The following is a 20,336-nucleotide window of genomic DNA, read 5'->3' as shown; positions in this document are numbered from 1 at the left end:
GTGTACGATTTTCAGTGACATTCACTGTATATACATTTGGATGTAGTTATGCCCATGTATGCAAGGGCCTTCCATAAAAATGTATCGTAAATGGCTATTAAAAGTCTTAAAGTATGCAAAATTGTAAAATTGCTTACAATATATACAAACAATCTTTCTTAAGTTGCAATATTTATTTTTCTCGCTGCACTTTGTCTGTGGCTGCAGTAAAATCAGCTGATAAGAGATGGTGGATGGTGTTAGTGGGAATCGCTGTTTCACATCCACTCGTAAGCACAAGCATTCCCCAGATATGGATCTACTTGGAATCGGGCCTAATACCTCGTCAACGAACATTTTTCTGTGACATAGAAATGTGACCATTGCCAACGATACTATCGATACTGCCATCGATGGAACTCATTGCTCTATTACTTATCTAAATGTATCATTACTAAAATTTTGTTATGTATGTAAGGAACAAAAAATATGAGTGTATTAAGAGCTTTTAAAAATAACTGGAAAAAAACTGTATTTGCTCTGGCGGTTTCTGGCTATGCTGTAAATGAGTTTAAAACGAGAATTCAGTATGTAAAAAATTAAATTATAAATGTATAACATACATATGTATGTACGTATATACATACATATGTATGTATGTATGTTCTTGAACATCTATCTTCACGTGTATGTCTACATTTCAGAATATTTCAGTATATGACGCTTCTGTCCAATGAGTTACAAAATTCTAGTTCTTTATCTACAAATTCTCCAAAAAGAGTTTTGGTGGTTTTGAACCCGATAGCAAATAAAAGGAAAAGTGAAAGAAATGTAAGTATTTTATGCACAATGAATGAATTTAATTCGGGATTTAAATTTAAACGAGAAATATCAAAGAAGCTATCGTCGGCTGTACATACATATGTACATACAAACAGCACACCATTTATTCGTACAATAGAAATTTGAAAACATTTTGCTTCGTAAATAAAAATCAGACTAGATTTCAAAAAATCATTTAAGTCTATATGATTCATTTTTGGTTTTTATAACTAATTCTAATAACAAAAACAAAAAATTCAATTATTTACATAAAAATCTTAAAAAGTAGTCAAAAAATAACCATTTTTTCGCACACAATTTATTCGTACAGTGCACATAAACCTGTTTTTTTGTAAGGAAAATTACCCATCACAAATGTTTTTAATATTTTGTTGGTCCCTCCTTGGCAGCTATGACAGCTTTCAATCGTCGTTGCATGCTTTTTACCAAATTTGAAGTTGCACTAATATTAGCCCATTCAATGCTTAAAGCCATTTTAAGAGAATCCTTGGATGTTATGTGATGTTTCCAACTTCTTTTCTCAAGCAAATTCCACACGTGCTCAATAGGATTAAAATCAGGAGACTGTGGTGGAGACTTCAATTGTTTGGAGTGGTAAATAAGCCACTCATGAACCCTATAGGTGGTATGCTTGGTATCTTTATCTTGCTGGAAAATTAAAGTTTTTGGATCCAGACCAAGTTCTCTTCCAAAATACTTATGTATACGCGTAGATCCATTTTCTGATCAATGAAGATCATTTGACTAGTTCCAGCTGCGGATATGAAGTCCCAAACCATCACATTTCCCCCGCCATGCTTTACGGTGGGAATTAAGTTTTTTTTTCCTTTATGGCTTCATTAACTTTTCGCCATACTTTTGGTGGGCCGTCGTATCCAAAAATATTAAATTTTGATTCGTCACTAAATATGACGTTTTCCCAAAAGGAATTTGGCTCATTTAAATACAGTTTAGCGAACTGCAGCCTCTTTTTATACACTTGCAAAAAGGGTATATTCATTTTGGTCAGAAGTGTGCAACGCATAGAACGAAGCATCTCCGACCATACAAAGTATATATATTCTTGATCAGCACGACGAGACGAGTTCAAATAGCCATGTCCGTCCGTCTGGATCAACGCAAACTCCTCCTAGACCTTAAGAGCTACAGAGAGCTGAAATTTTGCACGTAGGCTTGTATATACTGCAGGGGTTGTATATCTCGGATTCAGCCGAATCGGACCACTATATCCCATACAAACCCCAAAGTCACGAACAGTGACTTTTCTCAATAACTTAGTTATTTTCTGTGCTATTATCGTGAAACTAAATATTAGAGAGACTATTACCTATAAACTACTGTGCCAAATTTGATCAAGATCGGCTGACTATATCATATAGCTCCCATAGGAACGATTGGTCGAAAACAGTGACTTTTGTAAATAACTTCGTTACTTTTAACGCGATTGCTTTCAAATTAAACATTTGTTAGTTCAATATATATGTTAATGACTGTGCCAAATTTGATCAAGATCGGGCGACTATATCATATAGCTCCCATAAGAACGATCGGTCGAAAACAGTGACTATGATCAATATCTTCGTTATTTCCTATGATTGTAGGCCATTCTTTCGCAAACATAAGCCTTTTTAGATAAAACGTTCTTCCACATTGATGGCTAATAGGTAAGGAAAGAGTTATTAAAAAAGTTGCAAGGGTATACAAACTTTGACGCGGTCGAAGTTAGCCCCGGCCCTCTGGTTTTGGTTTGCCATTGATATGTAGGGGTTACAACGAGCAACTCTACCGTGAAACCCAGCCTTGTGCAAGCAGTTGCGGATAGTTTGAGAACAGACTTTTTTCTTCATTTCATCGTGGACACTTTTGCAGAGTTCCGTTTAGTTCCGTTAATTTTTGGGTCTTGGACAACAGAAACTACTAAATTGCGTTGATCCCGTGGTGTTAGAATGCCAGGTCTACCGGCATTTCCATGATTGGTGCCAATTTGACCAGTGGAAAGAGTTATTAAAAAAGTTGCAAGGGTATACAAACTTTGACGCGGTCGAAGTTAGCCCCGGCCCTCTGGTTTTGGTTTGCCATTGATATGTAGGGGTTACAACGAGCAACTCTACCGTGAAACCCAGCCTTGTGCAAGCAGTTGCGGATAGTTTGAGAACAGACTTTTTTCTTCATTTCATCGTGGACACTTTTGCAGAGTTCCGTTTAGTTCCGTTAATTTTTGGGTCTTGGACAACAGAAACTACTAAATTGCGTTGATCCCGTGGTGTTAGAATGCCAGGTCTACCGGCATTTCCATGATTGGTGCCAATTTGACCAGTGCTTGTATAAGTTTTAATGATACTCTGCACTGTCGAATGTGGCCAATCCACTAATCTGCCAATTTCCCGAAGACTACGATTTTCCAAAAAAAAAAAAAACATATGAATGTACGCATAAATGTTTTGCTGACTGTATGTACAGTTGTGTTCAAAAATATAGTAGCGCACCACCTTAAAAAATTTACATTAATTTAAACATTAAAAATTAAATTTTTTTCATATTTTTCAAAGTGAGAATAGTGAGTAGATTCCGTTTGTTTTCAATTGGTTTTTAAAATTTTTTAATGACTTGCGAAATACACCAAAAAGTGCCTGTTCATAATTATAGTAGTGGTTACAAAAAAATCAAAAAAAAAAAAAAAAAAAAAAAAAACCAGTTTAATTTAATTCAAAAAGAATTTTTTAGTTCTAATAATGTCTAATACTTCGTTGTATAGCCTTTTTTTTAAATACCGTCATCGCATCGGCGGATCATCGAATCGATGAGGTCGCTTCAAGGTATTTTGCGACCCTGCTTCCTAAACTATTTGCCAAAGCTCATCTTTTTTGATGGATTTGATGTTGCCACAACCCACTTAACATCTCTCTATAAGTCCTCGATCAAATTAAGATCTGGGGACTAAGGTGGCCATAGCATAACATCGATCTTTTTGGATGCAAAACAATCTTTCGCAAGCTTTTGGTATGTTTCGGATCGTTATCCTGTTGAAATGTCCATTTTATAGGCATTTCCCAACTGGAACATGGTACCATTGTATTTCGTAATATATCTGCATAAAAATATCTATCCATAAATGCGTTCATCACATGGGTAGGTCCAACGGAGTTGTAAGAAAAGCATGCAAGTATATGCTTATGCTACGATGCCTAACTGTTGTTTGCATAACCACTACTATACACCAACTATATACCCTTGCAGTCCTTGGCCATAACAATTTTACATGTTCCGAATTCTTGCTGCAAACTAATTTCTCGATGCACAGACAAAACCTTTCAGCTATCAATCCAATTTCTTTACCTCATCTTGTACAAGCATCCAGCGATTGGTACGCAAACATACAGTTAAGGAAAAAAGTTTTTAATAAAAATTAAAATTCTAAGTATGTACATATGTCATAATTTAGGAGACAAAAAGTTAACTCTGTGCGAAAAAAAAAATTTCAAACGATTAAATTTATTGCCGCCGTTGTGAGTAAAGTTATGGGTCTTTTCGGGATGCAACATTCCTTCTGGCGACAATGCAACATTCCGAAACAATGCAAAATTGGAGGTGTATATTGATTTTTTCCTTGACTGTACGTACATACAGATACCCTTCAGTACCGGCCGCCGAAAATTCGAAGAAGTCGCGGCGACTTGCCAGATGTCGCCTCGGAATTTCAGGGAACACGTCATACAAATTTGTGTCGACATTTACCATTTCATGCCCTAGCGCCTCGGACATTCTCTCTAGAACCAAGTTGTCCGTGGCAACCGAATAGAAAAGTCGCTCGTGTGTGTGTTGAATGGAACTTGCAACGACATTTTGGATATGATTTTATAAAAATTATAAAATTGGTGAGATGTTTGTAACGCACAGAAGGAGACGTCTCCGACCCCATAAAGTATATATATTCTTGATCAGCAAGAGAAGCTGAGTCGGTATAGCCATGTCCGTCCGTCCGTTCGTGCGTATGCGTTTTACTCAGCCGTCTTGAAAGCTATCGGGTTGAATTTTTTTCTGTGCCTTTTATTACCTGCAACAGATCAAGTATGAAATGCGTGAGGATCGGATCAGTATATCATATAGTTCTATACGAAAAGTAGGTGAAAGAGTTGGAGGATCGCTACGAAATAGATATATGAAATTACTGGATTTAAAACCTCAGATCCCAAAATTTAAATCTGATCGGACAAATAGAACACAAGTTACAGTCTATATAAAAATCGGCTCTGCTCCCAGCTCTGCTTGCTGTCTACTACGTGAATACACACGCAACGCTACATAAACTGTATGTGTATGCGTGCGTTGCTTTGCTTAGGGAATAAGGCAACAAGAAGAAAAATTATAGTAAAGAGTTAAATTGAGTTGCAGTAAACAAATTTTAAAAATTATTATTTCCTAGGACTGTAAGGGTATATAAACGTCGGCATAGCCGAAGTTAGTTTCTCTGATAAATGTAATATATGTATAACACAACAAAAAAACTAGAAAAAAATGCAAAACGGGGTTCACTTTAGTATGTATGATTTGCATTGTTTATTAAATATCACTGTCACTTAACCTTGGCCCTGCTCGTGCGCCATGAAAAATCATAAGAGTTTTTATAATAAACTTTTTATAAGTAATTATCATCTGCGCCAGCAAACACCTTATGAACCAGGGAAACTCCTTGATTAACTCTGTGGCAGTCTTTGGGGCACATTCCTAAAAATTTTTTCGGGTTGATATTGTGTCCCGATGCCAAAGCTTGCTGGAAGGTGGCACAACGATGGGTTTAATTTTTATTTACGTGAACAACCGTGAATTTGAGAAAAAATTTTCTCGCTACTCTGCCATCGTTGGATGTTGCTTTGCCTCGATCTCTCGAGTGGGTACTATGAAGACTATCCCGGAAATCTTTTGAACTTTTTGCTTTTAATTAACACTTTCTTTTTCTGTTGGGGATTTTTGGATACATTTTTAAGACCGACTTAAAGGCAAGGTATAAAAAGTATTTTAAAATTCTTATCTTAGCATGAAGTGGGAAAATTCTAAATTTGTTTTAGATACCAAACAATTGTTTAAATTGTTCATCTCCGTTGTCTTTGGGTCTTTATACAAATTTTTGGACACATGGAATTGTTTTGGGGCGCGCAAATCGAAAATTTAATAGGGCCATACATAAGGTTCATCTAAATTTAACATTTTTGGTTTCTAAAAAAAATATTTTTCACTCAGTCCACACTGAGAGTACAAACTTTGTATTTGTTGGCAAACTGGAAATGAGCAGCCCAATGTCTAGGCAGTAGCTCCGCTTTCATTAGTTTTTTTTTTTCAATATAAAGCCTTATATGTATAATCTCTGCACGATTTATGCACACGTAGAAAATAACGAAGTTATTTAGAAAAGTAATTTTTTGTGGCTTTGAGGTTGATATGGGAGCTATATGATATAGTGGTCCCATCCGGCTGAACCCGAGATATACAAACTGTGCAGTATATACAAGCCAAAATCGCGTCGATCCAGACGGACGGACGGATATGGCTACTTAAACTCATCTCGTGGTGCTGGTCAATATATACTTTATATGGTCGAAGATGATTCCTTCCATGCGTTGCACACCTCTGACCAAAATTAATATATGGAACCTTTTTGCAAGGATTTAAAATTATAGGAGGAAAAGAGAACGAAAAAATACAGTCTCTAGCACAAAACTATTCTTACACATCAGGAAACAGCATGCTTCTCTGATTCGGCTATGCCGAAGTTTATATTTATACCCTTGCAGTCCTTGGCAATCATTTTACATGTTCAAAATTTGTTTTCTGCAACTCAATTCATCAATATACAAAACAAAATAATTTTACCCTTTTTACTTCAATTTGTTCTTCTTCTTCCCTCATTCCCTAAGCAAAGCAACGCACGCAAACACATACAGTTCATGTAGCGTTGCATCTGTGTGTCTATGCATGTGCTCTGTTGATGTCGTATGACGTAGTAGACAGCAAGCAGCGCTGCCGGCATAGCTGGGAGCAGAGCAGAGATTATTATATTGACTGTAACTTGTGTTACGATATCTCTCAAGGTGGCTGAGTAAAACGCATACGCACGGACAGACGGACATGGCTATATCGACTCAGCTTTTTCTGTGCTTTTTATCGGATCGGACCACTATATCATATAGCTATAGAGTAAACATTTTCAAAAAAAATTTCGTAAGAATTGGAGTATCCCCATGAAATTTGCTAATATGATAGGATTGGATATATGTAAAACATACGATCCCAAAATCAATCGATCGGATAAATAGAACACAAGTTACAGTCAATATATGTAAATCAGTTCAGTCGCTGCCGGCAGCGCTACTTGCTGCCTACTACGTCATCATCAAATCAACAGAGCACATGCACACACGCACAGACGCAACGCTACATGAACTGTATGTGTATGCGTGCGTTGCTTTGCTTAGGGAATGAGGGAAGAAGAAAAAAATTGTAGAATGAAGAGTAAAAGTGTTTTTTTTTTTGATATTGATGCAGTTTTGCAATTACAATTTTGAATATGTAAAATTATTATTGTCACAGACTGCAAGGGTATATAAACTTCGGCATAGCCGAATTTAACTTCTGTGATATTTTTGAATACAGTTTTTCTTGGTGACCAAGTTAAACTATGCTCCCAACAGATGGTCATTATTGATATGACAATTTAAAGTTAATTAAATAACAAGTTCAAAGGTAATCGTTTTTTGAATTGAATCCTAAACTACAAGCCCTTAAAAAATTACGAAAGGCATATCTTGTGAATAAAAGTTTTATATATATATATATATTTTTTTTCATTTCAGTTCAAAAAGTATTGCGAGCCCTTATTGCACTTAGCCGGATACGAGGTTGAAATTTTTCGAACTAATCATATTGGACATGCAAAATCCTTTATTGAGGAAAATACCAACTTGCCTGATGTCGTTGTTGTTGCAGGTGGAGAGGGAACTACTTCCGAGGTAGTAACTGGCCTAATGCGGAGAAGTGGACATTTGTGTCCACTAACTTTACTACCACTTGGGCAAAAAAGCGAATCAGGGTCAATAAAATTTGCTATAACTGGAAAAAATGATTTAGATTGTGTAAAATCCATAACAAGTGCATTATGGCCCCTGCTTAAAAACCAGTTTGAGTATAAGAGCGTGATTCAATGTGACGTTCTTAGTAACTACGATAACACCAATGAACAAAGTGCTCATCGTTTAAAGCCAATATTCGGACTAAATCGTTTTTCGTGGGGAATTTTAAAAAATATAGACTCTTTAAAAGACAAGTATTGGTATTTCGGCCCACTAAGGCATTATGTAGCTGCGCTTTTGACTTCTACATCATACAAATCAAATTGGAGTTTTGAAATTGCTTACGAATATACACCGCCTTGTCCTGGATGCAGGAACTGCGCCGTTCTTAATAGACCGGTGGGGCCGACCCCTGCTGTGATTGGTAGTGGCCCCTTTTTTATCAGAAAACTTGTTACACCCAAAATCGAGCCCTGGTCTCAAAAATCATCAACGAAACAGATTCAGAATAACAACTGCAGTACTCAAATTAAGGGAAAAATAGAGGCCAATGATTTGACTATTGCATGTAGCCGAAATAAGGAAAACTTCGTTGAATTGGAAAGCAAGTTTATTAAATCATTACATCCTGGCTGGGATTTTATAAAAAATATTCCTAACATTTCCATAAGCAACATACAACCAAGCCTAGTACTGAAGAGTCGAACCATTCAGTTATATCCATCAAGTCTTAAAACAAGCTTACTTTATTCTATTGATGGCGAGGAGTACGATCCCAGGCCAATTAAAATATCGGTGGTTCCTAATGCCATTAAGGTGTTTTGTTAACTTTTTTCTGAATTTATTGTTATTTAATGAATAAAAAAACTTCAACAAAAATCTTTTTTTAAAAAAGCATAACACACTCACAGCAAAAATTTACAGCTATTTCCTCCCAAATCCAGAGCTGCGTTTGATCAGTTTCAAATTTTTCTGAAGTAATAAAAATTAATTTATCGCTTATCTGAATGCAAGAGCCCGCTTTTCGTCGTAGAACTTTTATTGTGAATGACTTTGGTTTGCAATTAAAGTGTCCGTACCAACATTTTCGTGCCACACATTCAATTGATCGAATGTAGCGCGGAAAATAATTTAATCCCAAATCAATCCAGTTCACCTTTGTTAGGCATTCCCAAGGGCGGGGCTTAAATAAATCTGATTTCACATAAGCATTTTTATCAGCAAAAATGTTTGTCGAACGCCTATCCTTTTGCTGTTTCAAATCTTTCTCTTTTTTTTCAAAGAAGGTAAAATGGTTGGTATCCCATGCGGGATAGCTTCCCAATGAGATAACATCTTCGTCAACATAAAATGATAATTCATGAGAAAATCTTTTATTTTCAAAGTTGTAAGCATCTTCAGTTGGTCTTGCAGGTGGACCAATACTCATGTATCGAGGATTGAACGCTTGCCCCAAAATTAAACTCAGTGCCTTTTGTGAAAGCTCTGCACAATAAGTATCCTGCGTACCAGCTTCCAATGTAGAAATTAATATTTCTAGACAAATCCAAAACCATTTAAAATTGTGGCGCGACATTACTTTTTTGTTTAACGAACTACTTTAAATCATTTTAATAGTCTGATATAAAAGGAATGCAATCCAGCAAATTACTAAAGATGATTCAGTTTATTAGGGGCTTATATAAACTTTAAATATAAAAATCGATAACCGTTTTTTATTTAACAACGACACTAAAAAGACGAAGTTGCATAATATATGTTTTCTCGAAAGTTTTTTGTATATTTATATTTATTAACATAGGCACCCTGGTGCTATTCAAATAATTGAAAGAAAAAAATATGATTGATCATTAAATCAACGAGAGATCAACCCCCCCCCCCCATTTTTGGTGCCGCATAGAAATTTAGGGCGACATTTAACAAACGATATTCAATCGTCTCGGGTAATCGAAACAAACGGGCAACATTGACGCTTATATTTTGGTGATAACAAGTTAAATTGTTTTTCGCAAAATTTGACTTCTAATATATTTTTACACACCAAGCAATTTTATACCCTTACAAAAAGGGTATATTAATTTTGGTCAGAAGTGTGCAACGCATAGAACGAAGCATCTCCGACCATACAAAGTATATATATTCTTGATCAGCACGACGAGACGAGTTCAACTAGCCATGTCCGTCTGGATCAACGCAAACTCCTCCTAGACCGTAAGAGCTAAAGAGCTGAAACTTTGCACGTAGGCTTGTATATACTGCAGGGGTTGTATATCTCGGATCGGACCACTACATCATATAGCTTCCATACAAACCCCAAAGTCACGAACAGTGACTTTTCTCAATAACTTCGTTATTTTCCATGTTATTATCGAAACTTAATGAAACTTAATATTATAGAGTTTATTACGCTTATAAACGACCGTGCCAAATTTGATCAAGATCGGGTGACTATATCATATAGCTCCCATAGGAACGATCAGTGGAAAACAGTGACTTTGATCAATATCTTCGTTATTTCCTATGATTGTAGGCCATTCTTCCGCAAACATAAGCCTTTTTAGATAAAACGTTTTTCCAAATTGATGGCTAATAGGTAAGGAAAGAGTTACCAAGAAAGTTGCAAGGATATACAAAGTTAGCCGCGTTATATTTCTTGAAGATTTGCTAAATTTGGTATAAATTTTAAATTTAGAAAAACAAAATCAATTACGGAATTAGTATACAAGTAAATAAATTTTAAATAATAAAAGCTTTTAGTTACAATCTATTTTTTATGGATATGCTTACATTTGAAACACTTATTTTTAAATTTCTTTCCTAATCCAGTATCATCTAAAACATTTAAAAAGGTGGGATTATAGCTACCCAGCTACATACCCATGTACTAGAAGTGGAGAAACTACCGATGTTATTTTCATTGTATCCATGTTTTTTGTTCACCTTTAGCTAAGAAAAAAGTTTTTGGAAATGATGAGCTGCCTCCGAAAGAGCGCATTGGCTCGTTTGTATTTTAACAGATTGTCGTCATTGCTAGAGCACTCAAATGCCTGCCAAGTTTTGAATTTCTGTGCCACATAATTAATTTTGCCACATAAATTATTTTTAAGTAATTTCTAGTTTATACATTTGTATGTAATTTTCAGTGTAAAAGGGGAATTAGCAATATCAATCTCTTAACACTATATCGTCAAAAAAACTTTCCCTCGTTGCAAAGGACGGACGTGTTTTTTTTGCGCTTATCAAATCTTATTTTTTTCTCGCGATTAAATAATTTTGTATTACTAATAAACGCACTTTCTGCTTAACTAAAACTTAAACATCCGAATTTTATTTTCATTTCGCGATTGCTCTCTCTAGTTTTTGTGCACTTGCAAAATAAAATCGAAGAATTTCAACATACATAAATTTAATCTTACCACAAAACTTGCATAAGCGGTGTTGTTGTTTTATTTGTCTCTTTTGCTTTTGTCTTAAATTTTACCGTTTTAGCTAACTATAGCGCTCTTGTGTACAAATTGTTGTTGCATGTGTTGAATTATCACTTGAACTTTTTACTCTTTAGTTGTGAAGGCTTAATCTGCACTAGACTTGGGTAAAAGCAGCTGATTAGCAGCCCTGTTGCTGGGCTGACTGACTTGAAGAAAGGAGCTGTCATACTCAGCCCATACGTCGTCCTCTTTTGAAGTTTTGTGAGTATCGTTATTACCGGATTCAACTGTGGTTTGTGCAGCGACTGGACACATTGATTAATTTTTTTATATCTTTTACCGATTTTTGAAAACCGTCCACAGATTTAAAATATCTTCCTTTAAATCTGGGATCTAAAATTGTGCTCTCCGCAAACAACACATTTGCCTCGCAATTCTGAAATCTATCATTCATATCCAATATAACATCATTGCAAACTTCTATCAAAATGCGATCTTTCACCGTTTTGCTTAAGGTGAGCATTTTTTTTGCAATAAGCCAATAATGACTATTATTTTGAACAGAGTCACATTTTTCTCTGCCGTAATTTCCTCGGTTATATAATAAAAAGGCTGCAAAATAGGCAGAAGTCCATCAATAAAATTCCACTCTTCTGTTGACAAAATTAAATCGACTCGGGTCGACAGTGCTGCCACCACCGCCTCCCTTGAGATTGACAGTCTTTGAAACATTTTAAACGTGGAACTCCAACGCGTTTGCACGTCTTGGCTTATTTTTAGTTCAGGCAAGTTAAGCAAAGCTTGCATTTCCTTCAATTTTTTTTGGCCAGATGAGCTGCGTCTAAAGTATTCAGCAATCGCTTTAGCTTTTATGCGTACGCTACTAATTTTCTTTAAGGCCTTTTGAGCAATCATATTTAGGGTATGAACGAAACACCTTACATGCTCCCAATATCCCATTCGGATGGCACCAACAATATTTGCAGCGTTATCAGATGCTATTGCCACTATTTTGTTCTCAATGCCCCATTTTGCAACGGTTTTGTGAAGAAATTCACAAAGATTTTTAGAGGTATGGGACACGGAAAATTCCTAGCAAGCTATGGTGTATGATTTCAACACCGTTTGCTCTTTTTCAATAAAGTGCACTGTCATTGCGCGAAAGCTCTCGTTGGCAACTTATGTCCAGCCATCTGTCGTAAGGCAGACCGCTGTAGCCGCACTGAGCTGATCTACAATAGCACCTGCATACTCATCCCGTAATTTGGGGAGCAAAACATTTGTCAACGTCTTCCTGGAGAGTGTGGGTATAGCCTGGAGAGTGTGAGACGTCGTGAAGAAGTTTTTGGAACTTAGGTTCCTCCACCATTCTAAAGGCATGGTGACCCTTGGCAATCATTTTTACCACTTGCCGGTCAATCTGCGAAGATTTTCTCTTGATTAACCTTCCGTCCCTAACTAACCGTAGAATTATGCTTGGTGTCATTTTTATGCACAAGCTCCTAATTGGTGATATCGACTCGCCTGAGTTATTAGCTCAGGTGAATCTGTCGGTACCATGTAGACGGAGTAGACATCCTTTGATACCTTTATCCCTTAGTCGTTGTCCTTCTAACTATGCTATGCATGAACCTTTTAGGGTCCTCTGCTCTGATTACAACCTTCTATTTCCTGTAATCGGCTCAGAGTTTTCTATTAATATGCTTAAAACATATATTCTATCCCATTTAGTTAATAGATAGCTGTAGTATTATTTGTTTGTCTGTTTTTTCTATTGTGTATTTGTCCACGCGATTCGTGCCGTGCGTTATACGGCAGCACCCCTCGGTCGGTCGGGTGGGAGGTGGGCAGTTATCTGCTTGGGCTCGCGCGTAACAGGCTATGTCCTGGTTTGCTCGCCGGAATTGGTTTGTGGACAAACGAAGTGATTTTTTGTTGAGTAGTTTCCAAAACAACTGAGCTTTCCACGTTTTTTCGTACAACAGTCTCAATAGCTGATGGATGCTTGGTTTTCAAATGCCTATTTAAATTGCTTTGTGACTTGCAGCTTAAGACACTTTTGCAAATCTTGAATTCAGCCTGTTGCGTTCCCATGTCCTCAAAATGATTCCAAATATCGCTGTGCTTTCTAATTAACGACATTTTATTATAAGTTAAATGAACAATAGGCGCCAAAAAAGAGAACGTTCACTTTGGGAACGCCAATTGAGAAGAACGCAAAATGAGCCATAAGAGTGAGTGAGCAAAACTGAGCTACTGAACAAAACTGAACTACTGAGTCAAAATGAGCTAGTGAGCCAAAAAGAGTCATATTGAAGGAGCCAGCTCAGTGGCTCAGTTCAGTGAGCCATTCATTTTGGCTCACTCACTCATGAGCTACCCAAGCCTAATCTGCACACTAACACTTGTGTCAGAACTGATCAGTATATACTTTTACACATAGTTGTTACCTTTAAAATTGTATTTATACCTTTTTAAAATTAAATTAAATCTTTTATAAAATGGTTGTCTGCTCTAAAAATAATTGCATTGTTGCCACTAACGCGGTTGACTCCCATGATTATATTCTTTGTTGGTTGTGTGACAGTGCGGTTCACGTTAAGTGTGCAGGTTGCACAGGCAGAATCAAGGCGTCTATAATATGGATGTGATGCTTTCCGGGAGGTCGAGAATGAGATGCGCTCATTTATGAGGCGGACTAGAGATAGTTTTGACACTTTGAGGGCAGGTTTTAACAAACTCCAAGCGGAGTTTACCGCGGTGGAGACTCAGTTTGGAAGCTTATCGCTTATGAATTAGTCTCCAAGACATAAAAGAACCAGTCCTTGGGGTGTTTCTTTATCTGTTGATCCGCCAGCGTCTCTGATCGTTCCCGACCGGTCTCATGCACTGTCCACTCCCATCGTGATATCGTCCGATGTGTCCAAGCAATTACTCATTCCAATGGAAATTGCCGATAGCTCTAAAATTATCAAGGGCCCCGTAAACAAGTTGACTGCTGCAGTGGGTGACTTGGGCAACGTTGCTGCTGCGGCTGACGCTTCGGGACCGCGGCCTTTGGTTGGCATACCACCAAAGAAACATATATTTGTTTTTAAGCTTGACACTGTTGTCACATCTGACGATGTAATAGCCTATATTCGGAAGAAAGTTAGCGTCTCGAATATTGCGGTGGAAAAGTTTAAATTTTCTTATTTTTCGGGACATATCGTCCTTTAAAATTAGTGTTTCTGCCAATATCTTCGACATTATATGTCGAGAAGATTTTTGGCCAAAACATATAATAGTTAAGGAATGTACTGTAAAAAAGAAAAATCGGCTACCGATTCGCCTGCCAACAACAACAACTAATACTGTTCCTGCCACATCAGCATCTGCTGGTGTGTCAAAAAACTAGCTTCGTCCCTTATCCTGGGTTACCAGAACGTTAGAGGACTGAAATCTAAACTTCCTAATCTCTATGTAGATAGTCTTTCCTTTGAACATAAAATTCAAATTTTTACAGAGACGTGGCTAAGACCTAATGTTGCTGATGCATCGGTTTTTTCCAAAAAATTTTTTATATTCAGACGTGTCACCATTGTCAGACATGGTGGTATATTTAAATCATTTAGAGGCAATTCAGTTTGTCTCCTCTTTAGTTTCTAGTTATAGTTTTAGGTGATTTTAATTTACCTCTTTTAGCATGATCACTAACAGATGCATCTACCATGTTGCGGCCCTCTATGTCACAGGACTTTATTGATGGCCTTCTAGGCTTATCTTTATCCCAATTCAATCCTGTGTTAAATTCTATTGGAAAATCGTTAGATCTTATTATACCCTTGCAAAAAGGGTATATTAATTTTGGTCAGAAGTTTGCAACGCATAGAACGAAGCATCTCTGACCATACAAAGTATATATATTCTTGATCAGCACGACGAGACGAGCTCAAATAGCCACGTCCGTTCGTCCGTCTGGATCAACGCAAACTCCTCCTAGACCGTAAGAGCTACAGAGCTGAAATTTTGCATGTAGGCTTGTATATCTCGGATTCAGCCGGATCGGACCACTATATCATATAGCTCCCATACAAACCCCAAAGTCACGAACAGTGACTTTTCTTAATAACGTTATTCTCTGTGCTATTATCGTGAAACTTAATATTAGAGAGACGCCTATAAACTACTGTGCCAAATATGATCAAGATCGGGTGACTATATCTAATAGCTCCCATAGGAACGATCGGTCGAAAACAGTGACTTTTGTAAATAACTTCGTTACTTTTAACGCGATTGCTTTCAAATTAAACATTTGTTAGTTTAATATAACGTCTGTTAACGACTGTGTGAAATTTGATCAAGATCGGGTGACTATATCATATAGCTCCCATAGGAACGATCGGTCGAAAACAGTGACAGTTTGCGCGATTGCTTTCAAATTGAACATTTCTTAATTTAATATATCTGTTAATGACTGTGCCGAATTTGATAAAGATCGGGTGACTATATCATATAGCTCCCATAGGAACGATCGGTGGAAAACAGTGACTATGATCAATATCTTCGTTATTTCCTATGATTGTAGGCCATTCTTTCGCAAACATAAGCCTTTTTAGATAAAACGTTCTTCCACATTGATGGCTAATAGGTAAGGAAAGAGTTACCAAAAAAGTTGCAAGGGTATACAAACTTTGACGCGGTCGAAGTTAGCTCCGGCCCTGTGGTTTTTGTATTGGATTCTTCTTATTGTGATGTTTCTAGGATCGAACCATTTGTTCATCCCGAAGACAAACTTCATCCTACATTAAATTTAAAAATTGATCTGCCGTTGCTTTCACCATTACTTGGTTCAAATGAGTTACCTCTAAGTGGATGCTTTTGTAAGACTGACTTTGCCAGCCTTAATGAAAACATTATTACTACCGATTGGTCCTATCAGCTGTTTGCTGCTTTTATGATACTCTGAATTAACTCTGTGATATTTGTGTGCCTCTTGGTAGGCAGGAGCGGCTCAACAAACCTCCCTGGTTCTATCGAGAGTTATCCAATTTGAAAAATGTGTAGACTCGATTTTATAAAAAGTTTCAAAAAACACGTCGTTCATCACATCTCGCTCTGTAAACAGTCAAAATTTATGATGCTCAATATACAATGTTATAAGAATTATCTTCAGTGTTCTTCTGATCCTAAGCAATTTTATAATTTTATTAATTGTAAAAAAGAGTTTGGGAGTTTTTTCAAAACAACTTATTCCTCAACGGAATATCGAGGAGTCCTTATCCTTATCATTTTAAAAGGCTATTGTACTTTTAATCCAGTGATTAATGAAAGTTTTCTTCTTACTGATCTTAAACTAGTTAAACCTGTTTATTCTCCGGGGCCTGATGGTCTACCTGGATGTGTACTCAGGTTCTGTGCAAACGCATTATGTATACCCATTTTAAAACTGTTTTTATTGTCTATCGAATCTTACTCTTTTCCATCTATTTGGAAGGAGTCATATATCATTCCTCTGCATAAAAATGGCAAAAAATTAGAAGCCTCTAACTACAGGGTTACCTTAAAATTGTCCGCTATTCCGAAAGCTTTTGAGAAAATTATAACTTCTTAATTGAAACATTTTTGCAGCTCTATTATTTCGCCATCCCAACATGGGTTTGTGAAACGTACATCTACAACCACTAACCTTTTAGAATTTACCTCTATAAAACTCAAACTGATGTCATATACACTGACTTCAGCAAAGCCTTTGATTCTGTTAATCATACCCTATTACTTTCTAAACTGAACGACATTGGGTTTCCACCCCTTTTCCTTTCTTGGGTTCGAGAATATTTAACAAATATAAAAAAGGGGGTTCTTATTATGTTAATTATGTTAACAAATTTTTTAGAATATATGTATGTATGTATGTATATACATATATATATGTATGTATATACTTTATGTATATGTATAACTTTTATTATATCCCTGCAGTACGTGTCTGCGGAGACTCTCCGTCGAGTTTACGAGGACATGTCCGCTGTCTTGGGGGACATAGCGGCGACACGCTCATTTGAGTTGCGGCGACATTTAACATTAGATGGCCTAGCAATAAGGACAATCGGGTCAACTGAGCGACATAGTCGATGGTATGTCCGCGGATGGTTTTTCGAAAATGTTTTGAGGGACATTTGCAAAGAAATTTCCTCTGAACGTCGACGGTACGTCGGCAGGTCTTTTTTGCGTTCGTGTCAGAGGACGTTTCATCGACATTTGCTTTGAATGTCGACCGTTGATCGTCGGATCTTCTTTGCATGCGCGTCAGAGGACGTTCCATCGACAATTACATTAAATGTCGATACTGTTGTCCATACAAAAATAAAATACAAAATACAAAATTTTCTTTTTATTAATTTATTCTTTTATTAAATTTTTATTTAACAGCAAGGGTATAACAATAAACACAAACAATGAATTATGTATCTTCTAATGCCTTCGTACGGCGATTCTTCTTTTTGTTGACTGTATTTTTGGCGCAGCCGATGGCATTTCGGAGCACCTTCTCCGCCGGCTGTACTCCTTGAGACATCTGCAACATAAAAAATTAAAATTTGTCACTTCTATTCAATTCAATTTGTCACGATGCATGTAAAATTATGTGAAATTTACATATGTTTCACATCAAAAAAACATGCTTATTTAATGATCAATTTATGTATAAGTAACAAGTTATTGACAAATTATGTATACATATATAAAAATATGTATATGGTAATAATGTTCAAATTTTTCCCTCATCCATAAGTAACAAGGGTATGGAAAAGCCGTCATGAAAATAAATATTATTTGATGCTGCATTTTTCCTTGCCTTTTTTTGTGTCAATTTTTTTCAAGAAATTGTGTTTGCTCAACTTATTTCGGTAGCCGAAGTGTTTCCATGACAACATTGGATAGTTCGGGCACCGTCGGCTGGTCTTTGCATGTCGACGCCGGCAGAATTTAATTCTGCCGACTTCGGTATAGTCGACGATGCGGCGACATTGTCGACCGGGAACATTTGGTACTGGAGGGTATGTATATATATGTATGTATGTATGTATAAGAGTTACGCTTAAACCAGAGGGACGGGGCTAACTTTCACCGCGTCAAAGTTTGTATACCCTTGCAACATTTTTGGTAACTCTTTCCTTACCTATAGCCATCAAAGTGGAAAAACGTTTAAGCTAAAAAGGCTAATGTTTCCGAAAAACGGCATAGCATAGGAAATAACGAAGTTATTGACAAAAGTCACTGTTTTCGAAAGATCGTTCCTATAGGAGCTATATGATATAGTCACCAGATCTTGATCAAATTTGGCATAGTCGTTTATATGTGTAATTAACTCACCAATATTAAATTTCACGACAATAGCTCAGAAAATAACGAAGTTATTAAGAAAAGTCACTGTTTGTGACTTTGTCATTTGTATGGGAGCTATATGATATAGTGATCCGATCCGGCTGAATCCGAGATATACAAGCCTACATGCAAAATTTCAGCTCTGTAGCTCTTACGGTCTAGGAGGAGTTTGCGTTGATCCAGACGGACGGACGGACATGGCTATTTGAACTCGTCTCGTCGTGCTGATCAAGAATATATATACTTTGTATGGTCGGAGATGCTTCCTTCTATGCGTTGCACACTTTTGATAAACATTAATGTACCCTTTTTGCAAGGGTATAAAAAGTATGTGTACACAAGGGCATCGCCTAGTACTGGCATGGGGTGTTCACTCCCCCCAATATTGCGATCAATTTAGTGAGACTTCAAATCGAAATGTATTCACAAAATTCAGCTACACTTCAGTGACCCCCTAAATTCGACGAATTCCTAGAGAGCTTCGCTCTACCCGGGTGTCCCGTGACACCTCATTGCTTTTCTTCTATCACAATTTACGGGCACTTGTACGATCGCTAACAATAATTCCAGCAACGACATCACCAACAGATGCGTTAAATGTACGAATATGCACTCCAGCTGGTGTTTCAACAGGATTAATGACCATAGCGTGATTAGAGCTTTTAAATTTGTGCATGTGTGTCTCATATATTTTTTTAACAATTCATTGTGCTCGTGCAATAATGCTTCCAGATTGCTGACGATGCGTCTGACAAACAATGAATCAAGGTTATTATAGTCACAGTGTGCAGTCATTCAGATACAGCTCTACATTGTTACCAATTGCCGTAGTATATCCAATTATTTCTGTAGCTCCGAAACGATGTCAATTGAAAGCATAAATTGAATGTTCGAATCGACTTCAGAAACACGTTAGAATTTGGATCCGTGCCGATAAAGAATCCGTTCAATGGTTCAGGTTATGTTTCAATATTATGTAGCTGCACTTTTAGTGCATGACAATGTGAACATTCCTGGTCCACAGCATCAATTACCATCGTTAAAAGTGACTAATATTTAACATCGGGCTCATACTAAAAAGCTCGATGTTGCTGTTTTCGTTGTTGGCCATTTGTTCTGCGTATAGCTTGATTGCGTTCAGCTCGTGTATCTTCTGACTCTTTTTGATGCAATTGCGCCATTATCAGTATGTAGGATTTCGTGAGAACCCCTAATGGTATCAGAATGCCGATAACGATATTGGTTTAATATATATCGATAGGTTGACAATCGACGAAGAGAGAGGCTTGAGTTGCTGGACGAAGAAGTTGTGTTGGTCTTGTTAAAAAATAAGATGTGAAATTAAAAGTGTTCAATAAGACGGTTCTTTTCCTGGTTAATAAATAAGTAAATATACATAGATAATCTAATATACATAAAAGTGAATTCGTGCCAAGTTTGTCTACTTTGATCCAGTGGACTCAGGCCTTACAAGTATGCTTGTTGAGAGGCGGATGGATAGGTGTGACCGTACCCGCCGAGGATCAAAGAACCCTCCTCACTCCTCACTGCTCCTCGCCGTTCACTGCTGTTTACCCGGTGGCGTGAACACAGTGTTTTGATGATCGATTTCTTCATCAGTTCTTTTGGATCTTATTATTGGCGATCTTTTAGATAT

At 36.9% G+C, this 20,336-nt stretch overlaps 2 protein-coding genes across 2 annotated transcripts; one reads left to right on the top strand and one right to left on the bottom strand.

Annotated features, from left to right (window-relative positions):
• Positions 1–398: 398 nt before the first annotated feature.
• On the top strand, positions 399–8,765 carry Mulk (acylglycerol kinase-like protein Mulk). Its single transcript, XM_068302393.1, has 3 exons — positions 399–566; positions 684–810; positions 7,671–8,765. The coding sequence occupies exons 1-3, from the start codon at positions 469–471 to the stop codon at positions 8,712–8,714; spliced, it is 1,269 nt and encodes a 422-aa protein (XP_068158494.1). The 5' UTR covers positions 399–468; the 3' UTR covers positions 8,715–8,765.
• trk (trunk) lies at positions 7,991–9,528 on the bottom strand. The gene has a single exon (XM_068302394.1). It carries the CDS (start codon positions 9,460–9,462, stop codon positions 8,773–8,775), a length of 690 nt encoding a protein of 229 aa, XP_068158495.1. The 5' UTR covers positions 9,463–9,528; the 3' UTR covers positions 7,991–8,772.
• Positions 9,529–20,336: the final 10,808 nt, after the last annotated feature.

Source organism: Drosophila tropicalis, unplaced genomic scaffold, assembly GCF_018151085.1.
Source record: "Drosophila tropicalis isolate 14030-0801.00 unplaced genomic scaffold, ASM1815108v1 contig_980, whole genome shotgun sequence".
Taxonomy (NCBI): domain Eukaryota; kingdom Metazoa; phylum Arthropoda; class Insecta; order Diptera; family Drosophilidae; genus Drosophila; species Drosophila tropicalis.
The sequence above is the reverse complement of the archived record's forward strand: the minus strand, read 5'-3'. Positions and strand labels throughout refer to the sequence as shown.